The 12,965-nt window shown below is 37.9% G+C and overlaps 1 protein-coding gene across 1 annotated transcript in view; it reads right to left on the bottom strand.

Moving 5' to 3' along the window:
• Positions 1-1,013: 1,013 nt before the first annotated feature.
• The window catches only part of LOC126252037 (CREB-binding protein-like), a 164,642-nt gene continuing 152,690 nt past the window's right edge, over positions 1,014-12,965 (bottom strand). The window contains exons 29-31 of the mRNA XM_049952826.1: positions 10,767-11,108; positions 10,357-10,544; positions 1,014-5,607 (exon numbers count right to left, since the gene is read on the bottom strand). Of these exons, the coding sequence (XP_049808783.1) occupies positions 4,338-5,607; positions 10,357-10,544; positions 10,767-11,108 (1,800 nt within the window). The 3' untranslated portion in view covers positions 1,014-4,337. The remainder of the gene's footprint in view (positions 5,608-10,356; positions 10,545-10,766; positions 11,109-12,965) is intronic.

Genomic DNA, 12,965 nt, shown 5'->3' with positions numbered 1-12,965 from the left:
TGGAGATTGACCAGGAAAGACCTACGCAAGTCCAGTGAAGGTACAGAAAACCAGCAAACTGAGGGCAGTGATCTGAAATTCAACATGGATGGGAAACAGAGAGAAATGAAACAGAAAAGATTATAATATTTCAATTACTAAATTCCACTTGCATTATAAGCAAAGGATCTGACTGTGGAATCATACATCTATCATCTTTCCCTTCGAAGTTTTTCAGCCATTTTTAAAACTAGTGTTTGATGTAGAAATCTAACATTAACATAACAAGGAAAAAAAAAAAGGAGTTAACCCTAGTGTAACTAAAATACTGTCTCTCATCCCTGAGATACACATTTTATCGATTTATTTTAATAAAGGAAATTGGAAATTCATTACACCGTCATTAGGTCAGTAGTAAGGAAGCGCCTAAAAAAAAGTTTTTAGTTAGTGTGCTGTGTAAATTTTGAAGTGAAAAATCAATTAGGAACCATATCAAAGAAAAAGGAAATCAGCACCAGCTAAGGGAACAGAAATACAACCATAGCCCGTACAATTGAGACAGTGTTGCCAGAAGCACAGCTACTGTGTTTCATGCAAGACAGCCGTAAACCAAATTAATGTAAACCATTTAACTGACAATGAATAATACTTGCAAAAGCAACAAATTATGGTTTAGCAAAATTCAAAGGCAATAAAATAAGAACTCTTAAGTCATTATGCTGCAAGATCTGCAGAAGTATAGTGCAGAGCAGTGAATATTCATATTATACGCAATTATAGATGACAACTGCGGTATAAACAAGTTTCAATGAGAATTCTGCCCTGGTGGACTAAGAATTGACCCTTTATCTCAGAATATCACAGTCTCTTAGATTGCAACAAGAGAAGAATTATCTAGAAGGCATTAGTGAAAACAGTAAATGTTTTCATTTATAGAATGAGCTGCTATACATTAATGAAGAACATTAAATCAGCCAACTGCTAACTTCTGTGCAGAAATTATTCTCAAATAATTTAAACAAATCAACAAATGATCATTGATAAATAGCTGAAATTTATTAATTTAATAATGCATTTGTACAAATGACTTATCATACTGGAGAAACTATAATACAATGGCTATCAACCCTCATCGGATCCTGTTGTTTTCGTCTTGAAGAAATCTTGAATGATTTCTCTAAGATACTTTGAAGAACAGTACAGGAATTACTATTTACTTGGAGAGCTTTCACAGAATGATCTCAACAACCTGATCACTGATTATGTTTAAAGATAGCAACAATAAATAGAACACTTAAAATTACTACTTAAAAGAAGCAAGTGTTCCAAACAGCAAAGATTATGGGCATGCACTCTTAAACAAACATACTATTTCACATTGCAAAATTGTAGCAAAAAAGAGCAACACAATGTGGAATAAAAAGAATTCATTTAACTGAAATTTAAGCAACCGAAAGTATAATACAAAACACAATTAATTTTCTGAATACCCCAAATGAACAAAGATAATAACCATGACATGCATGAATACCTGCAGCACACAGCTGCCTACAAACAATTACACAATGAATTCCACACTATGCTGCTCTTGCCAAGAATCAGTACATTAAATGTCAAACCTACTCTCAACTATTTTCATTGAATGTCATGTAACAGACCTTTTGCACAAATACCAGCAGAATCATACTTAAAAAATATATTAAACAGTAAGGCACTACGTGCACACTACCATACAGGAACATCAATAACATTTTGTGTCTACTGGTAACATAATACATACCAATGACAGAAATAAAAACTACTGCATCCATAAAATGCTAACACATCTGGAAACACACAAAGCAATATTTATTCCAAGGCATGATTGTTCAACGCAGTTTTTTTTAGACGTATGTTTCTGAAATGGGTACAGGCAATAAATATATCAAGGACCAAGAATGCTGAGAAAAAGTGATATTTCTTTTAAACCTTTAGTACAGGATAGTTTCTTACTGTTTGTGCTACTTTTAATGACATAATCAGTATCAGATATGAAATCTCTGTAAGCCCATCAAAGAATTTTTAATGGGTAAAAAAGTCCTTTCTTTTTTTAAATATTTACAGCATTGCAAATATCTTAAAAATTTAATGCCACTGAAATACCCTTTCCAATCAAGTTGGGCATTGTTAAAGTGTTTCTGGACAGTCATTTTAATACATGGGTGGAGGGGAGATTAGGACACAATATATGTCCTTACTGCCCTATTAACATCACAACCTTGTGCCTGCTACAAATATATTTTATACTCCACCAGCAATACACTTTAAATTACATCATTTCTTTCAATAAAAATAAACAAAAATAAAAACATTAAAAATTTGAGATCTCACTTCAATTTGATTGTTGAACTTATATTGCAAGATATATGAACTGTACATAAATTAACGTATGTATGCATGTATGAGATTTAGATCATTCTCACTGAAAAATCCTTCTCATTATTATACTCACAGAACTAACTATACAGTGTAGTAGGGTTACCAAAAATTTTCAATGTGTGATTTACAAAACTCTACGTAAGAGATCTCATGATCCATACACTGAATGTATATTTCAAAAATCTCTCTGTCCCATTACTGATCAATAAAAAAGAACAAAAAACAACAACAGGCATATCTGTCCCAAAAGGGCAACGTTTGCCTCCTCATGGACATGCAGGAAGTACAGAAAGTATTGGAAACAAGAAATTTCAGATTTCTCTTATTACCAGCAATTAAGGAGCTACTGTTTTTAAACAAAACAAACATTATAAAAGTAATAATACAAGTAACAATAAAAAGTAAGAATTCTGCAGCACTTTTAAATGCACAGTACTACACAAAGTAAAAGGAGCAATACAGGAGTGAACACTGATACAAAATTTGCAACCTCATGTCCTCCCAATATATTTCTTCATGCAATTTTGCCTGGGGGTAGGGGTGGGGGTAGTAAAAAAGACAAAGCTCTTCAGAAGCCAAGAGTTATCTTCATGCTTTGTTCATAGCACAAGCGTATGCTGTAACGCAAATTACTGCATTTTTTCCAGGTACATTCCACAGAAAATGCAAGGCAATTTTTTGTTGAATGGAATGAAGTCTGCAATTTTAATCTGTGATTGTTCCAAGCCACTAGAAAACAGGGAAATTGTTTCTAAAATAAATTTTCTAAGAGAGAATGTGCCAGATATACCTGGCTATGGGTTGCTGGGTAGGATGTCCTATGGATTGGGAATGCAGTTCTATATCTACTGCTCTGAACTCCAAAATCTACTTTCTTTCTTTATCACCTAATTATACAATTTTCTTTGAATAAATTCAAATGTGATAAATGAAAACAAAAAGTATTTTACTATTACCGCCTTCTTTCCTTTACAAAGGAAAAAGCATGGGCAAAGTACTGCAGCTTATATTACACAATATTTCATACCTGACTTTTACAAGATCAGCCTGACTGATGCAGTTAATGTAGATTTATAATAGCAGGAAATATTCATTTTTTCAATTTTTATTAATGTCTCAGAAAGGTAAGATAACACTTCCTGTTTTTTTTTTGTTTGTTTTGTTCATTTTGTAAAATAAAATTAACAAATTCTATTCATTTTGATGCACCAAAGTCCATTCTCTTTCATTAATTTAATTTACTAATAGTTTAAGAAGTATAGTTTCTTTCTTGCACTTTGAACATTACAGATATTTACTATTTGTTCAGATGCTTTATTATGCAACAAATCTCAGTGTTCTAATATTACACCTTTAATGTCTGCACAAAGAAAAAAAGAAACAAAACACAGCCTTGCTAAGCCAATAATTCATACAGTTTACAAAGTTCACAGTGCCTTCCCCTTCCCTTCCCTGATAAACTATTTTCATTCATTGACTATTTACAACTACTGAAATATCACCACACGCAGATGGTGTCCACAGCAAGATAAACGTGAAATAGGCAGTGCTGTTTTTCCTTCCTCAGCTTTGGGATCAGTATGGTTCAAAGTCTGTTAAATAAAATAATGTAGGGTTGTGGAGGGAGGGGATGGCGCAGGTTCCACACATTGTACATTTTTATTTATACAACTACACTACACACAGGACACAGTGGATATTAGGATGCACCTGGTAATTCTCTATCTTTATACTGTAATATAATGCACCATACGGGAACTGTACACATGAACAGTTTTCACAAAACACGTCACGGTTACTGTGCAACCGGGATTTAATACTTTTCCCCCATCAAAAAGCTTGCCACATACTTCCAAACTTTCATGAAAGTATGTGTTGCTTTTATCGTACGAAAATTGGGACACAACAAAATTTAAGTACATTTTACTACACTGGTACTACTACAACTGTTCCACAAACTTAGTAAGCTTGTCCTGAGGAGTCATTGGTGGTACTTCATTGGAGTCACTTGGACCCTGACCATTTGCACCAGCAACTGGGGAAGGGTGGTGTGTGACAGGCCCGTGTCCCTGTGTAAGCATCATTTCTCCCCCCGTTAGTTCATGAGCTGGAGAGTGTGTTGGCTGTGAATGATGGTGGTGAGGTGAAGGCACAGGGCCACCACCACGAGGAGATGGCACTGGTTGATTTCGAGGTGATGGGACTGGCCGCGGACTAGGGTTCGGCTGAGGGGAACGAATCGGTGGAGGGGATCGCACAGCCTGCATCAACTGCACAGCTCCACCTGGTGGGCCCATAACACCTTGTGGTGATGGTGCTGGTGGAGGTGTGGGTTTCAAAGGGGGCTGCTGCTGTTGCTGTTGTTGCTGCTGCTGTTGCTGATACTGTGCTGGCTGTTGTTCGGGCACTGTGGGGAAGCCGGCACCTGCATATGCACCAACTAAATGCTGTTGCCGAGGTCTCTGCTGCTGTTGTCCATAAACAGGTGCAGGAGGCTGTGAAAAAGATTGATGTCTCTGCATGGCCAGTAACTGCTGCTGCTGTTGTTGCTGCTGCTGCTGCTGCTGCTGCTGCTGCTGCTGTTGTTGCTGCTGCTGCTGCTGTTGCTGCTTGTACCAATGGTGTGGTGTGGCTGGCGTTGTTTGGCCAAGCATGGCTTGCATCTGCTGCATTCGACCTGCAGCTGCTACCTGCTGCTGCTGTTGTTGCTGTTGTTGTTGTTGCTGCTGCTGCTGTTGGGACATTAGATGCTGCAACTGCTGTCCAGTTGCAAGAACACCAGTATTTGCCCCAGTAACTGCTGCCTGCTGCTGAGCAGCTGCAGCTTGTGCTGCAGCAGCTTGTTGCTGCTGCTGGTTTTGGTATGCCTGCCGTTGTTTGATGAATGCTGCCATCAGCTGTGGATTGCTTTTGAGAATCTGGAGGATCTGTTGCTGTTGCTCTGGAGTATTTGGTGACTTAAGTGTTTGCAACAGTTGCTGGAGGGCCTGCTTTTGTAAACCAGTTCCAGGTCCCCCAGCTGCACCCTGTGTTGCCACACCAGGAGCACTGCGAATACCTAAGTGCCCCCCTGGACCAAGACCAGCCAACTGGGGTGCCTGAGGTGTGACTTGAACAACTTGTTGTGGTTGCTGCTGCTGCTGCTGCTGGATCAACTGAGGTGATGGCTGCCTCAATCCTGGATTCTGTGGCAATCCTTGAGCCGCATATCTGAAAACCAAGTAAGAATTTCTTATTTCATTGTCTTAATGAACAGCTAGTTTCAAGAAAATAAAACTCACTTTTATGCAATTCTCTCTCAGTTTCAGTTGATGTCACTCTATGGCACAACATTTCTCTCATTTACATAACCTTTCTGCTGTGTGATGGTTCATGATGAAACAACCAAATAGTGGAACAGGTTGGATCATCCTGATAAGCAACACTAAATATTACATTACTATTTTAGCTATTTGTTTTTGTCATACAGGATAGCCAAAATAGAACAGGTCTGCATAAATAGTTATAAGCCTGAAACAAAGTAAGTTACCCAAATCAATGCAACTGATAACTGTCCTTTAAGTAATAAATTATAAACGGTCAGTGGAATTAATGCAGCACTGTGTATAGTCTGTGAGAGACCCATATCATGTTAGCATGTGTGTTTGAGCTTACTGGCACTCAATGCTAATGTTATCAGTGTCACATCATGTATGCCTAAGAAATGGCAGTTATAGTGTTTTTGATTTTCTGTTGCAGTTCTTCCAGTCAGTGGGGATTATTTGAGAATACTTGGCCCTTCTACTTGCCACATAAGTAAAAATTACAGGAAGAGAGACTGGTTGAAGTTGGAGATCTGAGATTTTACTGCCTTTGCCCGGTGTCCCTCTCACTGAACAATCAAGTACATGTAATAAACAAAAAAAACTGACTCCATGTGATGGTTTATCTGTACATTAAATGGTTACTGTGTACCCTGCTGGCAATACCTCAGTTTTTATGAGACAGAAGTTTTATGGATGAGTTTTAGAGAAGTAAGAACAAAGTACAGAAGCAATGTATTCAAAGAATTAGGGAAGCTATAGCACTTAACAAATATCTTACACAAACTTTATACGAGTTTGGATAGATTATTATTTAAGAAGCAAACAACAAAAGGAGGTTGAGTAAATAATGTTATGTTTTAAGAACGCTTCGAGTCTAGCATGACAATGAAACTGTACCATGTATTTGCCATGCAAGTGATCATAGACTGAATGATAATATCTTGTTACATGGTGGTGTAATGCTGTGGGGAAAAAAACGCAAGTTATGCAAAATAATGGTATTTCTTCACCTTCAGCAGAAATGTCAAAACTGCCAATAGACACATTTAAAATTACATAGACTATCCTATTTTCCGTGAGAACGTATCTGGATTGCCCGAGACTGACACATACCACTTTCGTTCGACTACAACAACAGCTGCAAGAAACTTTTATGTTCACAACTAGTATGGCTGACTGTGGTGGTAGACAGGCATACATCAGGGTTTGTGCACTATCAGTATGAAAGCATGTGTCATAAATAGACCTTGTGCAAAATATCAGGGCCACCCTATGAAGCAGCTCTTGTAAAGCGCACGGGTCCGAGTTCATTGACCTGTTGTGTGTGTAGTGGGAGGTGAAAGATTTTAATGACTGTGTGTTCAGCCAGCACACAGGCTGTCACACACACCATGGCTTTCAAACAAAAATGATGTGTGGAGCTAATTGAAATGAAAAACAAATACAATTCGTTTCTGGGAAAAACAATCACAGATGATGAGACTTCAAGTTATCGATACAAACCGATCACAAAATGACAAAAATGTAAAATAGGTCTCTTGATTGTTCACCAAGACTGAAGGTGGGAATGTGATGCACAAGTTCAACAACATCTCTAAGAAGGTGTGAATATGACACACAGGTTGAATACCATCCCAAAGAAAGACTTTTTTTTAACAATTTTACATGATTAATAGAATGCCATTCACATCAGTTGTAATAATTATTTAATCAATCCACGACAGGTTTTGGGATGTTAAAATCCCAGCTACAGGTGTGTGTAGTAAAATCTGTAACATACTGAAGTAGAGGAGTGGGGAAATATAGTGTAACATCCCTGGAAAAAACAGGAGAATAAACTTAGGAAACAAAGTGACTCACATACTGTACTTGTTCAATATGCATAACAAACCCTCAGGCCACTCAGTGTGAAGTCTCCAAGTTACTGCATTTTGGGTGGACTGAGAGTGAGAGAGAGAGAGAGAGAGAGAGAGAGAGAGAGAGAGAAGAGGGCCTAATAATGAAACAGGTCCTCAAAATGTAATGAACAGAAGGGTAAGACAAAATTAAAAGTCCACCATCGAGCACACTATGGAAGCTGCTAGGACTGAGCAGAGGACCATGAACAATGCACGAGAGGAAATTAACTGACATTGGTATTAGCAAAGATATGGTAAATCAGAACTGACTTACCTGAGCTATTGCAATGTGTCGATTAAAAGGATAATAAAAGATAAACAAGCTGTAGTAGACCGTCAAGTTAGGTAACTCACAGACATGTACAAATATGTGATTTATTAAGCAACAAGGCGAATGGTACATACACAAAATGGATGAACAGGGGATAAAAAACTGCAATAAACAGTGATAAAATAAAATGGTAATAAAAATTATACTAAGCAAATCATCATAATATATGTAGGATACACAATAGGCTAAAGTGATGTAAAATCAAATGTTTAAAAGCCATTATTAAAAAACAAAGTCTAAAATGTAATTCTAATCAGAGCTGCCGAAGGTAGTGGTCATGTGTGTGAGGTGTTCTTGCTTATGTGTGTGTGTGTGTGTGTGTGTGTGTGTGTGTGCCGAAATCTAATGTTTGCTCACTTAGTGTATATAGTGGATTCTGGTTCAAATCCCACACATTGCCAAGTGTTTACCAGAGTAGTTGTGATACTGCCAATGCTTTTATCTTGGACAAATGGTGTGTATATTCGTTATTTGGTTCAAAGAACATCAGGCCTTACTTAATTCAAGATCTGCATTAACTAACCACCTCAGAGCATATAAACACTCTATCCCAGACATAAATAATAACTTGTATCCTCCATCTACAGCTGGAAGGTCGTGTCCTCAATTTACGGAAAATTGAAATTTTATGTAAATTGAACCAAAAATCACTACGTACACTAAATGAACAAGCGGTGTTGTAATTTGTGTTTTCGTTAAATAATATATTACACGTTCAGGGCTATTTTTCTAAGCACCCATTCGTCTGTTTTGCCTCTTAACCTCCTTTCCATTATCATTACTCCTTCGTATAAAGCAAAGCACTCAGCCTGATCATGTTGTTTGTTATTTTGCTGCTCACACTGCTACACTTACATTTTAGATTTTTTTCAAATTATAGTTTTAATACATTTTATTTTATGTCACTTGAGCCCATAACGTATCCTAGATATGTTACGACGATTTACTTGGTATTTTGTTACTACTACTTTTTATCATGGTTTATCCCCTGTTTACTCATTTTGTGTGTGTACCATTGCCTTGTTACCCAATACACCACACATTTTTACATCTCTGTGAGTTACCTACCTTGATGGTCAATCACAGCTTGTTTAAGTTTTATTCAGAAAAAGGTTAAAATGGTTCAATTGGCTCTAAGCACTATGGGACTTAACATCTGAGGTCATCAGTTCCCTAGACTTAGAACTACTTAAACCTAACTAACCTAATGACATCACACACATCCATGCCTGAGGCAGGATTCGAACCTGTGACCGTAGCAGCAGTGCGGTTCTGGACTGAAGCGCCTAGAACTGCTTGGTCACAGCGGCCCTAAGTTTTATTATCCTTTTAATTAAAAGTATTGTAACCACTAGGATCAGTCTGCCCCGATTTACCATATCTTTGTTAATACCAATTTCAGTCTACTTTCTTGCACACAATGTTTGTACCTGCACCTCTGCGCATCTCTAGACCTAAAATGTGGCATTCTGCTCTGTCTTTCCTGCTGTCCATAGCGCGGCTGCTCGATGGTGGACAATGTAAGTACAGGTTTGGTTTTGGTTCCAATTTCTTTCATCCTGCCCTTTTGAATGTTACATTTTTAGGTTGTCATGTCCTCTGCTCGTTATTTTTTTCTAGTCCTGCCCAAGATGCAGTAGCTTGGAGCGTTTGCTATAGTTTTTCCAGATATGTTGTTAGATTTCTCTCCCCCTCTTCTGTATGTTACAGTTTCTTTTCATATAACATGAAATGGGATTTTAACTTCCCAAAATTGCTCATGGATTGAATAAACTGTTGTTAAAACTGAAGCATGTCATTCTATTAATCACACCTCTCAGTTGGGGATGTCCTACAAGTCAAATTTTGTGAAGTTTCACATGGCTGTACGAATGGTCTGCATATTGCACTGAAGTGGAACGAGATTATGTAGAACACCTGAAGCATTTAAAGCACCATCTTCACTCTTCTCTATTTTTTTTTTATTACTCAAGTTTCCCAACTTTTTGGACAGACGGGGCATAATAAGCTTTACAACTGGACACACACACACACACACACACACACACACACACACCTCAAATACAGTTAACCTTTATGAACCGTTTCAAAATATCGGCAACATGCCATCAATAAATTTCTGTCCAATTTATCATCATCATCATCATCATCATCATTACAACAACAACAACTACTACTACTACAGCTACAACTACATAACAATTGGATTTGCTGTTACTTGCCTCTGCAAACAACTATTTATGTAAGCAATATAATAATTTGTACTGGAATAATAATTAGTAACAGGTTTCAGCTGTAAAATGAACATTACATTGCTTGAGTAAAGAAATTCATAACAGAAAACATTAACCATGCATTTGGGATTTAAGTTTGTTGATGCAACAGAATTATTTCATTACGAATAAAAAAATTATAAAAAAAATACCTTGGAGTCCATTGATCCATAGGCATAAGGTGAGTAGCGGGGTTAGGACCCATTTGACCCATAGCTCTTTGTATCTGAGGAGGTGGCATAACTTGAGCCATTGCCTGAGTGACAACACCTGGAGGATTTCCTTTCCCATACCCAACTTGAGCATGAGGTGCCTGTTGTCTTGCAGCCTCTTCTTGGACCTATAGTTAGAACACACCTTCAAGTAACAATCTTTTATACTTAAAATATATACCCGTAACCCAAACAAAAAGTTAATTTGCATTTGATTTGGTATACATCATGGATAACTTCGAGCAGTAGAAACAAAAAGTGACATAGGTATGCAAATTATAAGTTTTCTATTTTTTAATAATAAAAAAAAGAAAGGATGAAGAAAATTGGGGTTATTCATTATAGCTTACCTGTTTTACAACCTGCAGGACATTGGCATTGGGAGTCTGTGCACCTGGTTTCAAACCAATGCCTGGTTGATGTGGAGGCTGCAAACCAACTACCATGCCAGCACCTGATGTTGCTGGCCCAAGAACACCCACTGGACTAACTGCTGAACCTGCACCACCAGCACCAAGCACCCCTGCTGCCCCTGAACTACCTGGTAGTGGACCAACAGGTAATGTTGTCCTAGTGTTCATTGCTGCCATGCGCCTTCGTAACAGATGTGCTTGCTGCAATCTTTGCTGGAGTTGCTGCTGCTTCAGCTTATGTTTGATGTTCAAACAGAATGGCACCGGACATTTTGTTTCCTGCGAAGATTAATTACAAGTACTATAGCTTTTAAAGATATTTAACTACTGTTTCTTTCATTATAATGTAAAAAGTTTGTCTTGAGAATCAAATACAATAAAAATCTCAGTAACTGGTCAATTTAAGAGAGAGAAATAATTTATACTAATGACAAAACGTTACTCCTCATGAATGTGCTGTAAGACTTGTTTGTTTTGTTGAAGCTTTCTACTGTAATTCTCTGAACTTGTGTTCATGTATATTGGAGTTTTCAACATTAGGTAAAAGAAACATGCACAAGAAAGATTTTTCCATTAGTATTTGTGAAAATGTTTTCAGCAGCAGAGGCAAATTACATGTGTGTTGGCTTCAAAATTAATACCTGTGTCAAAATGCTCCAAACAAGCATTTATACAGGTACTGCCAAATGTGCATTTTTACAGGTTTGTTGAAATACTGTCTAAAGAGCTCAAAACTTGGCAGAAAAAAGATTTTTTATACAACGCAAACCTGTGAATTGTTTAAAATGCCCTCCAGCCTCTCTCTTACATCCCCACAATACCATATTTTGTATCAATATCTCACATTTTCCCAATAGTCTCCAAGTATGCTTTACTATGCTTTACTCTCAATTAATGAAAAAGGAACAGCAAGTAGAAGAGTCTTTTCTATTATTATTATTATTATTGACTATTATAGCTATTATTCAGAACTACAAATCACTGTGGCAAGTGTTTCAGTTAATTAGTAGTAGACTGAATATGGGGAAAATATGCCGGGAAGGGGGTGTGGGGTGAGGATATACTAAGAAGAATAGATTTCTTGGTGACCCATACAATGTAAGGTGTGTCAGGAATAAGTTTACATTTAAGAATAAACTAGAGAAAGAAATTGAAAACAAAAGCAAATAATTAGTGATTCCATGGCTTGTAGTGAGAGTACATAAAGGAGGAACTTGAGCAAAAGTGGGGAGGAAGGGGGAATGAGAGATAAAGGAAACAACTGATTTGGAAAGTCATAAAAGTATACATCTATCACTCAGTGAACAACCTGCGGCCCGTGGGTCACATCCAGCTCTCAATTAGTTTCAGTCTGGTTTGCAGAAGAAATTCCAGGCCAACTAAAAAGGAATATACTCACAAAAGCAAGTGCTTTTAGGCATAATTTGTTGGCCTGGTGTGTCAGGTAAGGGGTGCCCTTCATATAATGGTGTTACCCCATAAACACTAACATGAAGGATGCTACAGTTTTGAATAGACTAGGACTGCTATCATGTCCTGTGACAAGATGGCCCACAATCTTAAGTACGTATGTGAATCAGGCCCACAGGTCACCAAGAGTTGTCCATTACTGGTCTATAATAACCTGTAGCAAAATACCATCTTTCTTTAATTATTAAAGAAGTTTCCCCAAAACATTGTACTTCTGGACCTGGTTGTTTGCTAACACAAGGTAATGGTGGATACAATGAGGAGGAGGATATTAGTGTTTAACGTCCCGTCGACAACGAGGTCATTAGAGACGGAGCGCAAGCTCGGGTGAGGGAAGGATGGGGAAGGAAATCGGCCGTGCCCTTTCAAAGGAACCATCCCGGCATTTGCCTGAAGCGATTTAGGGAAATCACGGAAAACCTAAATCAGTATGGCCGGAGACGGGATTGAACCGTCGTCCTCCCGAATGCGAGTCCAGTGTGCTAACCACTGCGCCACCTCGCTCGGTGGATACAATGAAAGTGTTACAGCTGCATCATGTGTTTGTAGGAGAAGTGTAGTGCTAATCTGCACCTGATGGTAAATCCTGAGCTTTCTACCATCACGGCTCATGCCGTTGGGCCACAGGTATCTAGTCCTGCCACTAGACGTCACATTCAGCGAGTC

This window comes from Schistocerca nitens, chromosome 4 (genome assembly GCF_023898315.1).
Source record: "Schistocerca nitens isolate TAMUIC-IGC-003100 chromosome 4, iqSchNite1.1, whole genome shotgun sequence".
NCBI classification, from domain to species: Eukaryota; Metazoa; Arthropoda; class Insecta; order Orthoptera; family Acrididae; genus Schistocerca; species Schistocerca nitens.
The sequence above is the reverse complement of the archived record's forward strand: the minus strand, read 5'-3'. Positions and strand labels throughout refer to the sequence as shown.